Below are 14112 nucleotides of genomic sequence, written 5' to 3' on the forward strand. Positions count from 1 at the left end.
GGGGGGACAGTGTTTTCCGAGGGGGGCGGGGGAGCCCCCCCCCCCCCCCCCAAAAAAAAAAAAAAAAAAAAAAAACTTTTTTTTTTTTTTTTTTTGTATCGGAGGAATCAACAGCCGCCATCTTGACGCGGCTCGGAGTAGGAATTTCGGGGGAGCACAATTTTTAAAACCGACCGGAGCCACCCAGACCCGGCTGAAACGGGATTTTTCCGGTCGAAAATCGAAGACTAGATTCTTCCGCAGAGAATGAGGCCAAACATGTGAGGGTTGAGGGGGTTTTTACCGTCCTGAAAGGCCACTGTATATTTGATTTCCCTTTCAGAGAGCGCCGCTGGTTGTCGCCGTATCTCCGTCCATGGAACGCTGTATTTGCTGGGGAGACAGCGACGAGAAAAAATATCCGCCTCATAGAAAATATTTTCTGAATTTTCCTTTTTTTATTTAAGCAAAAATCGGATTTTATCGCTGCTTATTTCGACTGCTAAAAAATGATTCTGTACGTGGGTGAAACCGGCCATCTGCGAGCTAAGGGATTTGCCTGTACGCTGTGTAATATTTTATAATTGTTTTTTATTTATTTTTCTCGAACTAAAATAATTTTTGGACGCAGTAATTGGGGATAATTATGTGGGTGTTGGGTGTTGGATTATCATGGGGTGATCTTCGGTTGCGAAGCGTGGCGCTGTTGCCCTTCTTTTAAAATCCGTCTTCTTCGGGCAGCATTTCACCACTCTGCCAGTCAAGAGAAAATAAACTACTAACGTCGCTTCTTCGCACGCAACATTGGAAGGAAAAAAAAGTTACGCATTTTTACAAATCAGAGACTCAAGGTTTGGCCTGACCCTGTTATTATTTTCCCGGCATCAACATCCATTGATCATTTTCGCCGAGCAGGATGGCTGACAATCTGCTGGATGCGGGACCCCCCACTGCAAAGCGACCCAAGATTAATTCACCCATATCGGGATCAGACGGCCCAGGTAAGGACGCAACACCACTTTTCTCTCACGTAGCTTAATAACAAGGGGACTGACTAGAACACAGAGAAAAGGAACGAGTAAAATTACACCAAGCTGCCTCCTGAGTCGTGGGATGCGCAAATATTAAGAGGAACTGTACATGAAGTTCCTGTTGGATTCCTCCAATGAATAAACTCATAACAGTATTAAAAACCCAGTTAGTTTCAAACACCTGATAATCGCAGAAACTCATATTTTTCCAGCTTCTTTCTGCTATGTTACAAAAAAATAAAAAATAAAGCCATTATGGCACTTTAAATAGAGTTGCATCTGTTAAATGAAGGATTAGTTATTTTGGCTTCTGATCTCTTCGTTTGTGTGTTTAAAAAAATAAATCTCTTGGCACAGATGAACAAAAATCCTGCATTATTTTACCAGTTGAAGAGTTTTTTGAACCTGTCTTGAAAAAGTTAACATCTGTCCATCACTCAAAAGCGTGCTTGAAGGAAAGAAATGGGAAACATAACTTGGGGTAGATGAGACTTCCTGTTTTTTTTTTTTGTTTTTTTTTTTGTCACTTGTTGAGTTTCTTTTTGGGAGAGGAAACATACAGGACTTTATAAAACTGCCTGCCATTTTAAGGCTGAATATTACTGATTAGCCGTAGGGTCCATGTCTTCACTTGCCCAACTTGCAGAGCAGCTTTTCTCACTCAAGTGGGGAGGAGAAAAAGCTTGTGTATATTATGAGTGATATCTTATGGATGTCGTCTCTTTGCAGTAAATATAAGGGATTTAACTCATTCTTGCCAGACTGTCTTTCCCCAAAAGTTGCACTTTTCCAGGTTTAATCTTTTGAGTTCAGCGTTATACTTTTTATATGCAAGGAGATTTTTGCAGTTTAACTACATGTACAACATTTAGCATGCCACATTAGGTAAACATGAAACTAAAACCAAAATGAATAACAGCAGCTGATTGCTGTCAGTTGAAGCAAAGGACAGCATTCGTTTCTTTTTGTATAGTAGAGTAACATTGGCAGCATAACAAGTTTATAACAGCTGGGTGTTTAGGTGGTCCATCTACTCGGCTTCCAGCTTTCTATTGTCTGTGGTTTAAAGAGCTGTGCATCAATAACAGTTACAGGTAGCGCTCCTTTAGTCTCCAAGCCATGAGAAGTATTTCTCGTCACTTCTGTTCAGACTTAAAAGCATTGCAACATTTTAGCTGTTTCGAAATCAAAACCTCTTAAAACGTTGACTTGCTTTGCCCGATTTTAAACCAATATTCTCTCCAAGGTTGAGTGAGGCCTCTGGGCATGTGACAGGTGTATTGCATTAATTTGGCAGGCTGCAACATTAGCCTTACCTTAGCCTAGCCTAGCCTAGCCTCAACCCTGTAGTTGAAAGGTATTGTCTCTTATCAGAATGCCAAAAAAATAAAAATAAATAAATATATATGAGATTTCTTTAAATTTGCTGCTTCCAGTCATTTAGGTTGGACCTGCTGTTACATCTGGCCTCTTGTATAAAACACAGATTTATCAAGCAGCCAGATATCAGAATGTGGTGGTTTTACATTTTTTTTTCTTCTTTTTTGGTGGTGGTCAAATGCTAAACAATTAGATTTGCATTTGTTGCTTATTCATTAAGCTAGGAGCTCAATTTTACAGCAATAAATGCTGAAAAACAACTTTTTACTTTCTTAGATTTCCTGAGGAGGATAAGTTCAGGGGCATGCTTTAATGCATAAATGGAACTAACCTTGTAAATACTTAATTTTTACGTTGAATTTTTCTGGGGGGGTTTTTTTTGCTCTTTTTTTTCTTGTTTTAGTTTATACACTGGAATCATTCAGCTTTTTAAATTTTGATTCCTAGTTTTGATACCCAGTCCTCTGACTGAAGCCACCAAATTCCAGGTCTTTGATTTCTGTGTCGATCTTCCTCTGGTTCGGACTTTCAGCTTAGCGCCGTTTATTATCATGTACTTTACCTGCTGCTTACCTGGACTGGTTCCTAAGTCTCGGAAGAAGCCCTATGGAAAAAATAAAAAATGACAGTAGAGTTTTACAAAAAGTAAATCGAAACGAGGAATCAAAATGTGAGCCACAATTGCTCAAATGCCCAACCCCTAAATATAGCTGCACACTTGTTGAAAACTATTGGATTGCAATTTTATAGTTGTTAAATGCAGTCACCTACTAGGATTAAGTCTTAATTTTTTCAGAGATTTTTCTTCCTTTCACGTCATATAATTTCACCTTTAGCATCTCAGCCACTAAAGAAATACTCCTGCTTACAAGTTTGTTCCTTTTTCTGGTCAAATATATTAAAGATATGGGGAGCGTGAACACAGGATTCTTCAAATATTATTTCCTGCTAAATATTACATCCAGGCGGTTCTTGGTGATTGCGACGTTTCACATGCTGATATTGCGAAAATGACCACAATGCATCAATTGCACTCGAAGTCCATTGAAATGCCTTAAGTGTGAAAATTTTCTTTAAAAATAACCAGTAGTTTTTAATTTAAATGCATATGTAAAAAAAAAAAAAATCATATCTAGACCCACAGTCAGCAATATCCTGTATTTCTGCAACCTCTGTCTGAAAAACAAGATGCTCAGTTGAAAAGTTACTGTACATCAACATATTTCAAAATTATTATATAATTTAGTTTTTTTTTTTTTCAGTCAAACAAACTTTTCAGCATCTTAATGCAACTTTTAAAATATTCAAGAAGTCATTCAGAGTTTGGCAAGAAATTTCACAGATAGTTTGGTAAACCATTCCTCTGCTGTTTCACATCTCTGCAGACCTGGTCATCTCATGCCAGACATTCTTCCAGGTGTGAAACAGCAGTGTGTAACATCAGGTCGTTTCCTGATGAAAGCGTGTTGATTCGGATCCCACTGGGAGGACACTTTGCAGTTCCTCTTCTCCTTTTTCTTCCATCCTTTCTTTGAACTTTTCAAAACAAGAAAGTCATGAAGTTCCCCCTTTGAAAGCGATGGAGGCGTGCTTCATTTGGGAGACACTGTAAAAAAAAATCAGATTACCCAAGAATAAAAAGCAAATGATTTTTCAGTGGTTAAATTGTTTTAGCAAATTGAATTGTACATTTAATTAATTGCACACCTCTACTCTGTTTGGCAAGAAAAAAAAATTGATTTGTACATCTGTGCTTTGAATATGTTACAACCTTCTGTTGTAAAACTGACGCATAATTTAAAGAAAGTTAATTGTGCACATGGTGATAAAAATTTAAAAGTGGTTGTGGTTTTATCATAATAGAAAGCGTTCACTGGAGCCCTCATCTTCTGCAGATGTAGACTTCACAGATAAAAACAGGTTGCCTTGCCGTTAAAGCACCTTAGATGTCCCTGAAATATTTTTAACCATTTACCTTTTGTAGCAGAGACGTGTGTACCATGTTGTTGTGTGATTTACTACAGGCACGTCAGTCCAGTTAGACCCCCAGCTACAGGCCCCAGTTCAATGGCAGGACTAGTCTTTGCCGCTGTCCTGCTGCTATAGCTCACTCTGGTTCTTAACAAATCTTATTGGGCTTTTTGTTTTTAATGCCTCTGTCTTGGTTTTTGTTTTACTTTTTGTTCTTTTAGACCATTGTTACCAAACTTATCAACTTCTCACCCATAAATTAAACTGGAAAAGACGCCAACTGTTGGTTGAGTACAGTAGTGTCACCCAGCATATATTTTTTTTTTTTGCCCTTCGCCATTTTGTACCCCACTGAGTTCTGCCGTTTAGTTCCCAACTTCTTTAGGTGCAAAATGTAACTTTCTACATGTTGCGTTCTATTTCCACAGTGAGTGGAAAAAGGATGTAAAATAAGTTAGATTTTAGCCTTTTTATGATTTTGGCTTTATTTTTTTATAACAGAAATTGATTTTACAACTATATTTTATTTATTCTCTGAAGAGGAAGCACCCACACCTTGGTGAAGTCCCGACCCCAACTTTAAGCATCTGCGGTCAGCCTACAGTCTGTCCTTTGAAGGGTCAAACCTGAGTTTGAAATTAACATAGCATAGATTTATCATCTCTTCAGATCAAAATTTCAAGCAGTTTAGCTGTTAACGTGTAATAAATAAGAAGTGTGTTCATTGTAATAAGTTCCCTTTTCCATGTGGCGCAGCATCTGTGGGAATATTTGCTGACTCAAACGCGGACTTTTAGCATCAAACAGTTACGGAGCAGAATAGCATGACACAAAATGTGTATGAACAGCAATTTTTAAACAAACTAGACCTCAGCAGTTTGAAAGACAGGAATTCCCACCTTTGTTTTGTCCAATATTTGGCATTTCATTTTGGTCAAAGCGAGTTAAAACGGGGAAATGTTGCAGAGAGAATTAACACACACACACTGTAGGATACCCCTAAACTTGTCTTTGACCACATCCTGGCAGATCAGAGCGGCGTTGACTGACAAAACAAATGGTTATTAAATGGGATTTTTCTATTGAGCTAGAATACATTTTTCCAGACTTCATGTCAGCTAATGAATTAATATTTGTTTATGCCTGATTTATAGATTGGTTGTATTTAAGTAGGGCTTTTGTTTTGAATTTTCAACATGTTAGTTCAGCCTCTGGGCAACTCAGACATAATCCCTCATTGTATGAAGGACAAGTGATTTAATGTGAAGGCCTGTAGATGGTATACATAGACTTCATGGATTCAATAAATGCAGTGTTTTTTTCTAAGATTACATAGTAAATCTGTAATAATAATTTTTTTCCTGTTCTTTTCAGTTAAAATTAATCATCAAAAAAATCGACGATTTGCTTACTCCTAATATCTGCAAACATAAATTGATTCCACTTGGGGCTCATTTTCATTTTTGGCATCAGGACGGAGGAGCACGCACGCTGAGCTGTTGCTCACGGACACAGATTAGCAGTCTTTGATGTTTATGTTAATGTGTGACAGTTTTTTATGGGGCTCCAGACTCGTGTCAGTGTGTGTTTGTGCCCGTGGCCACAGGCCAGTGTCAGGCTTGTGTTCATTTGTACAGCTGAATGGGCGCGTCGACACCACGGGCAAGTTTGAGCCACTCGCTAACGGGACTGCTCACCTCTTGGGCTTTTTGCTTGGTTTCTTTGTCTCTGAGGACCAACATATATGTTGGCATCTGAACAATTGGAGGAGGGGGAAGCATAAAAATATTCCCTTTTGCAAGATTAGTAATATTTTGGCAGATAGCTGATGTCTTCTGTGGTGGAACTGATCGAGATGAAGGGTGGGTGTCGTTGGAAGCCACCCAGATACCCTTTGTCTCCTCTCTACGCCTCTTCTTTTAACATTTTGCATTTACCACGCGTGTGCCAATATTACTGTTATTTTATTTTATTTTTTTTTTGAGAGGATTTCATTCATTAATATTTGTGTGAAGAAAGGATGGGGTTCCTATTTTCTTCAACTTTTAGTGTTCATGTACATTTTTCTAAGCAGTTATGATTTGTCTAATGCTGCTTACACAAGCAGAGCTGTATTTTCACAGCTTTACTTGAGTGGTGTGCTACAAATTTTGTACATTTTTAACTTCGATTTTGAAAGAAAAATTGCATATGTAAAGTTTTACAGATGTTTTTGTTAATTAGATTCATAGGGATAAACTCACGGTTGTTTTCTCCAACTTAGGATGCAGCATATTTCACATAAATGCAAGACGAATCAAAATGCAGACTTTTATTAGCAGTTGATTAGTTTGCTTTAAGCTAGTGATAAGGCCAGTGCTTGACTAGGGAACAAGACAATAAGACTCTACTTTATGAATTGACTTTTAAAGCAAACTTCTGTTCAAATTTGTTTGACAAGGAAATCAATTATTATTAATTTATCATTTAACTGTGTGTGCACGTGCGTCTAGAAGAAGACAGAGTGACAGCCGTTTACAAGTTAGCATTATTTATTTATTTTTTACCATTTTCTCATGATTGTTGTTTAGGAGCTCAAAGCAGGGCAGTAAAACCACAAACCTTTGCTGAACTAGAAATGCAGGCTTCATGATACCGTGATGGGCGCTAAAAATTTAAGGGAAGGTGATATGAATATGAATGTTACAAGTTCAGATCAGATACATGTTTCTGTTTTCCTTCTGAATTTGCTGTAATGAGTGACGGCAACAGATCATCTTGCTCAGTCAGTGGACAGTGACTTGTTTTTCAGCTCAGTTGTGTTACTTTTAGAAGTTTTGATTTTGATCTTTGAGGTCACACTTTGCTTCTTTTTGAACAATCAGCGTGTAAAAATCTAAGATTAATGCGGGTTTATTTAGCAGTAAAAACTTACCGTGCTGCTTCAGGACAGTTACCTGGTTTATTGCCTTGTCCTGTAATTACAATTCATAACAAACAAGCTTTCAAAATGATTTAGATTTCACAGCTGTTATTTTTTGTAATTTCAAAATGTGCCGCTCAGCCTAATTCTTTAGACATGAGAAAGATTTTTAAGAAATCTGGCTCAGTTTGAGGTGCCTTTCTTGTCGCTAGAAATTGTGACGAGAAATAATGTTGGCCAAATGATAACTTAGCCAAAACCCCATAATGTTTGCTTCCCATTTCTAAATAAATTTAAAAGAATATAGGAAAGTAATGATGGTAACATTCAAACTGAAAATGTTCAGCATTGTTTTAAACTTGTATGTTTATGTTCAGAGATGAAGTTGAAGCACATGAAGTGATGCCAAAGGAAACAAAAAAAAGCATGGAGAAAACAGACAAACCTTGAGAATACTCCATTGTCATATAGATTGTTTTAGAAATGTAACTTTCTGTTTTTTATAATATTGTTCCTCAGTCAACAACAGTGACAGTGGAAAAGGAAATTGCATATTGAATAAAAGCTTCAGATATGACTATTTCTTTAGGTAATTAAGCATTTTCCTGAGTTATGGAGATTAATATTGATAAAACCTCTCGCGTCTTACAATCCAGTGTAGTTGCAAAAATATTTTCTGGAAGAGTTCATATTGCTATTTTTCCAATTTGAATATGATCCCCTTTGGGCCCATTGACCTTTCTAATATATACGCGTTTATGACCAAAACAAAGTCATTTTCAGCGACCGGTTACAAATGATATTTGTTGCGGTCACTTAACATTTACATTTTATAAACGACAAATAAATAGAATATAAGAAATTACTTTAAAGCATCAGAAAAGTGTGTACAGAATAATAAAAAAATGACCCGTTAATGTCCTTCTCGTATCCAAAACAATTGTATGAAAAGGCCAAAATCTCAAGAAAAAGAACAATGGAGTGAAATGGCCATTGTTAGAATTTAAAGCAGAGTTATTAAACTTACCTGCTAATTAATTTAAAACAACAAAATTATTCCTTAGTCAACATTTCAAAATGTTCTTGTACAAACAATTGGCAGACTAAACATTAGCAAATGTCAACAGCAGCCTGTTGTTCATTTGCAGAATGCAGCCCTTCAGTTTTTACTGAGATTTCATGTATAAACAAAAATGAGTAAATCTGTTGTATTTAAATGTACTGTAAGCTGTTCTCTTTGTTGAATTCAAGCTGTGTGTTTTAGAGTTTCAACATGAACGAAAAGCCAACATTTTAGGCTTTCTCCAATGTAGTTTTTGAACACCTTGGAAAGGAAGAAAACTTGCAGTCTTCTTCCCTCAGTGACAACTTTCACAGCAAAGAAAAGCATATTTAAAATTGGGGCATATAAAAAAAATATATAAAAAAAATTAAAAGAAACATTTTGAATACAGAAATATGGATTTAACAGAAAAATATATTTAATATCTGCTTTAAGGTTGTGAATTTCAAAAGGTACTTTTAAACTAATAAGGTTAATCAGAACACATATTGTAATTTCTCAAAAATGACCGTATATGGTGAGTTCACTTATTAAAAAAAAGAGAAAAAATCTGAATTTTGGACTGACTGATCATCACTCAGGGCTAACAAAGTTTACCTGAAACAGATTTACATTTATTCCCATTGTGACAGACAAAATAAACACGGCTGCTGTCACCGCACTCTGAAGTTTTCCTTCTCAATTGTTATCGCATAATATTATCTTTGCTGGGAGCACCAATATTTGTTGCTCTTGGGTTTTTAACAAAATAATTTAGATTCCGTTATACTTTTTATGCTTCTATTTTGACTCTTGTTTTTTTTTTTTTTTTTTTTATTACCATAAAGCAACTGTAGTTTTTGCTTGTGGTTACACATTTACTCTCATACTGTTTAATGTTTAGTTGACTTTGCAATGAGTGCATATAATGACAACTAATTAAAAAAAAAACACTGAATTTACATATCTAATTCACCTTCTGCCAAATTTTGTTTGTGAAAAAAAAAACCCTGAATATTTACTCTGTAAAGTTAAACACCACAATGTAGCTTCTCATTAGAAGCAGCCCCACTTTCTTTGTGGAATGGCTTTTGCTTCCAGTAAACGTAACGTCTTTTTTTTTTTGTTTCTTTTTTAAACTGCTCCCTCCATTAAATGCCAGATTGTCTATTTGTTTATCTTTCTGGCTGTTAGTATGGCAGCACCGTCCGGCTGCGTAGCGTATGATGTCAAAGTTCCCAAGTTGAGTCTTTTGATTAACGGTGCTTTATTTCCTTCAGCACACTTTTGGGCTCAACTGAAATTTATAAATGTGGTTTTAGCCTTTATCTTTGGAAAACTGAAGTGTCTAATTTTCCTAATTACTGTGAAAATGCGTCATTAAGAAGTGGGTTGGATTCCTCTTTTGTTATAAATCAGTGGCGACATAGAATAAGGTGTGTGTTGGGGTGTGGTTGTTTTTTATTGGCTTGCATACAAAAGCGCGCACACACCTACACAGGAAGGACCTTGGCATTGCCACGTGATTTGGGCTTTAGACTTCAGTATTTTTATTGGTAGTTGGTTTATTTGCACAACTGCAAAGCTTTGCTTCCCTGTCCACTCTATTGCAACTTTTAGTTCAAACACAACATGTCACTCGATTGTGTGCTTTCTGTCTGTTTTCGATTGAGTACACTACAGTTACTAAAATGATTTTAATTCCCAGAAAATAGCGTTTTTGTTTGATTAAATACATGTATACATGTTGATTTTTTTTCTCTCTTTCAAATAAAAAAGCCTTCCTGACAAATAATGCCAGCTGAATCATTCAGTTTCACAAATATGAGAGTATGTGAACATGCTATTTTGACGTCACTGCTAATATTAAAAATGACCAAAATTTTATTTATTTTAAAACAACATGTCAAGAAAGGCAGCCGCTTTTATGTTTTGAAAAAAAAAGTCACATTTTATATTCTTGTGAATTCCCAATAAATGCATTTAGTTTTGCCCTTATTGTACAGTAGAGGTGTTCAACCTTTTTGTCACATGGATTAAATCATAAAAAGTAACCAGAAAAATCACACTTTTAAGAAAGGAAATCACAAAAATGGTTTCCTTTTTTTTTTTTGCTCAACAATAAACTAAGTATGCAATGTTTTAATTTGACAAATAAAGTAGTCAGATGTTTTGTAAGAAAAGAATATCAATCATTGAACACCAAAAACTTAAAAGTAGGTTTATCTTATTTAAAAAAAAAACATATAAATTCTGTGGGCTTGTTTGATACTAAATACAAACAAATTGATTTATTTTCAGCAATAAGTAAGAGTCAAATTTAGTTTACTCCTCCTTTGAACATTCTTGCTGTTTTTATTAAAGTTTTATTAATTAATTAAAAGTAAATTTGGATGAACCAAAATTTGCTTTAGCGTAGAAGGAACTGGATAGATATTCACAAAGAAATTAATGAAAATGTAGAAATTGGGGTGTAAAGAGACAAAAACTTTGTGTACCAAACATTTTCCATTGCAAAACTACGAGGGGGAAAAAGCGTCGGAAACCGTTCAAATGGTGAAGACCGCTTATAAGGATGACGCTGTGTCAAGCTCAAGTTTACTCGTGGTTCACCCGCTTTAAAAATGGTGAATTGTCAATTGATGATCAACCGCTTTTTTCCCGAGCAGGAAGCAAAACTTCACAGCCGCGCGCTGCTCATGAAACTTCTCCATGAAGAAAAACGACGGCTGGACAAAAGAATTTTCTTCTTCCAAGAAAATTCACTACGGGTCGACGAAACCTTCCACATTGACGCCACTTGGCACACTGATTGAGAAGGCGTGGTTGAACAAATAGCTAGCGGCAGAATCGTGTACTACAAAAACTGCGCGTGCAGCAGCGTCATTCTGGAAACTCTTGGGTACCCCCTCGTATTTTAAATTAACTGTAATAGTTTTGACCAACATTAAAACAAAACAAACAAACAAACAAAAAAAAAAAACCAGCCTCCATCAACCTGCTGGGCCTTTGGTGGGGAGGTCAGTAAGAGGAAAGATTACAAATGCTTGATCCAGGTTCGCATTAGTAATGTGTTTTATTGAGCTACTTTCTCCAGCAGGTACTATTGAAAGGTTTAGTTAAAGCCCTTGGAAGTGAGGTGGCTAACTTTTCCTTTTCCCTCCTGTCTCTTTTTAGATCTTGTGTCGTTGCTTGATCTGGAAAACGACCTTCCTGATGAGCTTATCCTCAATGGAGAGTCGGGAAACGGGCCGTCTGCTAACTGTGGTCCAAGTGGCGTGCCACCTGGTCTCAACTCTGCTATACCTGATGCCGCCTCCAAACACAAGCAACTTTCTGAGCTCCTGCGACCCGGAAGCTCGTCTATTCTGGGGGGTGCGCTCAATTCTGGCAGTCCCCAACAGGGAGGCATGGTGGCGAGCCAGCTGGGTGCGGTGCTGGGCAAAGGGCCTCTGGGCCAGGGTTCGCCCAATCACCAGTCGCCCCAAGGCCAGAAAGTTGTTTCCACTGGACAAGGAAATGGAGTCATGGGCTTTAACCAGACAATGTTGAACAGTGGTCAGGGTCATGGCGTTATGGGCCAAGTGGGACAGGTCATGAATGGTGCGATGGGACCAGCAGGCCGAGGGAGACCTGGGCCTGGCATGCAGTACCAAGGCCAAGCAATGCAGGGGACACAAGGAGGCGCTGGACCTGGTGTTGGAGGAAGTGTGCTGGCAGAGACTCTGACCCAAGGAGGACCTCAGATGGGTGCACCGCACACCATGAACGCCCAACAAGCTGGAAACATGAATAAGGTGAGTTTAAAAAAAAAAAAAAAAAAAAAAGAATTTGTCTGACAAAATATGAGCACATTTTTTGATAAATTTAAAAAGAAAAACTCATTAAATAGATTCATCACAAATCCCAGTGCTGTCTTTTAGCATTTCTGTTCATTTTCATGATTGATTTACAGCTAATGAACACCAGTAATCTTATAATGCATTTAAAATAGTTCTTTTTGTATTCACCACACTTTTGTCTTCTACGAAGCTTCCCATTATTAAGTTTATATACAGCATATCGTGAACAGTCAGCTTCTTTAACTATGACCTTTCTGGCTCAGCCTCCTTGTGGAGGATGTCGGTGCCTGTCTGCTAGAAAACAGTCAAGTCAGCAGTCTGTGCGTGGACCTGAAGTTACAACCCGCATTAAAACTGATCTTCTTTATTTTGAAACTAAATCATTTATTGAGTTGGATTTGTGTCATTCAACAACCGTTCATATGCTAGACCTTTCCTGTTCTACATTGTAATCTTGCATTTATATTTTGTTTTTGTCTAACATTCAATCTTATAATCAATCTGTTAATTGCGGCCTTCTTCACATCTTGGCAATATGAAATTGGATCAAGCTGTGAAAATGTTGCTGAAAACTCGTTGCTTGGCATTCGTGCATTGCGATCTTTGAATGAGCAGCGGTTTGTATTGTGCTCTGCTGGTTTTATTGTCTCCGAATATCTACAGTTTCAAGCACTTTGAAGTGCTCAATGCGAGAAATTGTTCCTCCGCTTGTCAGAGAGATACAGGGCTTTGTGGTTTGAAAGGAAGCCAAGATTAAAACCAACAGGCTAGCTCTCGCTGACATTGTTACAGCAGACGTCACCACATGAAACAAGCCCCTCCTTTCCTGTGCAGACGTATGCAAGTTAATTTTTCCCTATGTGCTTCAGAAATTCATTGATTTGATGCCGTTTTGTACGCCGTCTTATCGAAATTAGTTGGGGCAGAGCGAAGTGAGAGGAAAGTTACACAGTGCAACAAATAAAAATCTAAAACGTTGGACATGCATTTGCATTCATCGTCCCTTTAATATGATGCCCCTAAATGAAATCCCATGCGACCAGCTACGCCTACAATTTTCTAGTTAAATAATTAAATCGAAGTCACATCTGCACAGCTTAAAGTCTAAACGCAACTGTTATGGGAAGGCCTCAAAAGTGATTATTAGAGATCTTTAGTGAGGAATCTCCATCCTGAAGACCAAAACACACAGCAGACAGGTGAGGGAGAAAGTTGAAACGAGGTCAGAACATCTCACAGAGCCAGTCTGTAATCTAAAAATGAAAGGACTGTGGAACAACTAAAAACTGCTGCAAATGGCACGAGACCAAAGCGTCATCTTGATTTACTTGGCAGATTGCGTAAAAGTGTCAAAAATGTCTAAAGAAAGTTGTGCAGCCTGTGTTCTTGGCTTCTGTTTGAAATTAAAAAGACTGTCGTTTTCTCTCTTTTCTTTATGCAAACAATTTTAGTAGAAATTTTAAAAAAAATCTGAGTAAACAGAAGCCATTTTGAATGTTTGAAAAGGTCCAAGACCAAATTTTATTGTTCATCACTTTTAGTTGTCCATTTGATCTGTCCTTCCCTGGAGGCAAATGTTTAGCTTAAATATATAAGAACTTGATTAGGAAGTTCCCAACACTTGAGGACAATGAACATGCAAAGTTTTATACGCATTGTAAGAGTTTATTAACAACACTTGAAGAAACGAGGCTCACAAGCTGAGGGAGGGGAGGCACTGGAGGCTTTCCGTTGCTGCGTTGCCTTCCTCTTGCCCCGGCCGACAATCCCCTGATAAAGGCAGTTCATCAAGTGGGAGAAGCCATTGGTAGGAGAGGCTAGATGTGTGAATGAGAGGCAGACAAGCATCTGTGGGTTTTATGTGCAGGGGAGGGGGAGGGGCAGGCAGGCAGGCAGGCAGGCAGGCAGCGGTGCAGTGCTCATTTGTTGTGCAAGCTGGTCTTTCTCTGTGTGTGTCACGTACCG

The 14112-nt window shown here is 37.6% G+C and overlaps 1 protein-coding gene across 6 annotated transcripts in view; it reads left to right on the plus strand.

Annotated features, from left to right (window-relative positions):
- The first annotated feature begins 91 nt into the window (after positions 1-91).
- Positions 92-14112, plus strand: part of crebbpb (CREB binding lysine acetyltransferase b) — a 40812-nt gene continuing 26791 nt past the window's right edge. For 4 of the 6 annotated variants that reach the window (XM_015025935.1, XM_015025950.1, XM_015025970.1 and 1 more), the window contains exons 1-2: positions 92-980; positions 11483-12102. In XM_015025935.1, coding sequence (XP_014881421.1) covers positions 896-980; positions 11483-12102 — 705 coding nt within the window. In that variant the 5' untranslated portion in view covers positions 92-895. The remainder of the gene's footprint in view (positions 981-11482; positions 12103-14112) is intronic. The other 2 variants (XM_015025953.1, XM_015025961.1) reach the window with 1 other exon arrangement.

This window comes from Poecilia latipinna, unplaced genomic scaffold (assembly GCF_001443285.1).
Source record: "Poecilia latipinna isolate Pla-1442-1.1 unplaced genomic scaffold, P_latipinna-1.0 Scaffold96, whole genome shotgun sequence".
Lineage (NCBI taxonomy): Eukaryota > Metazoa > Chordata > Actinopteri > Cyprinodontiformes > Poeciliidae > Poecilia > Poecilia latipinna.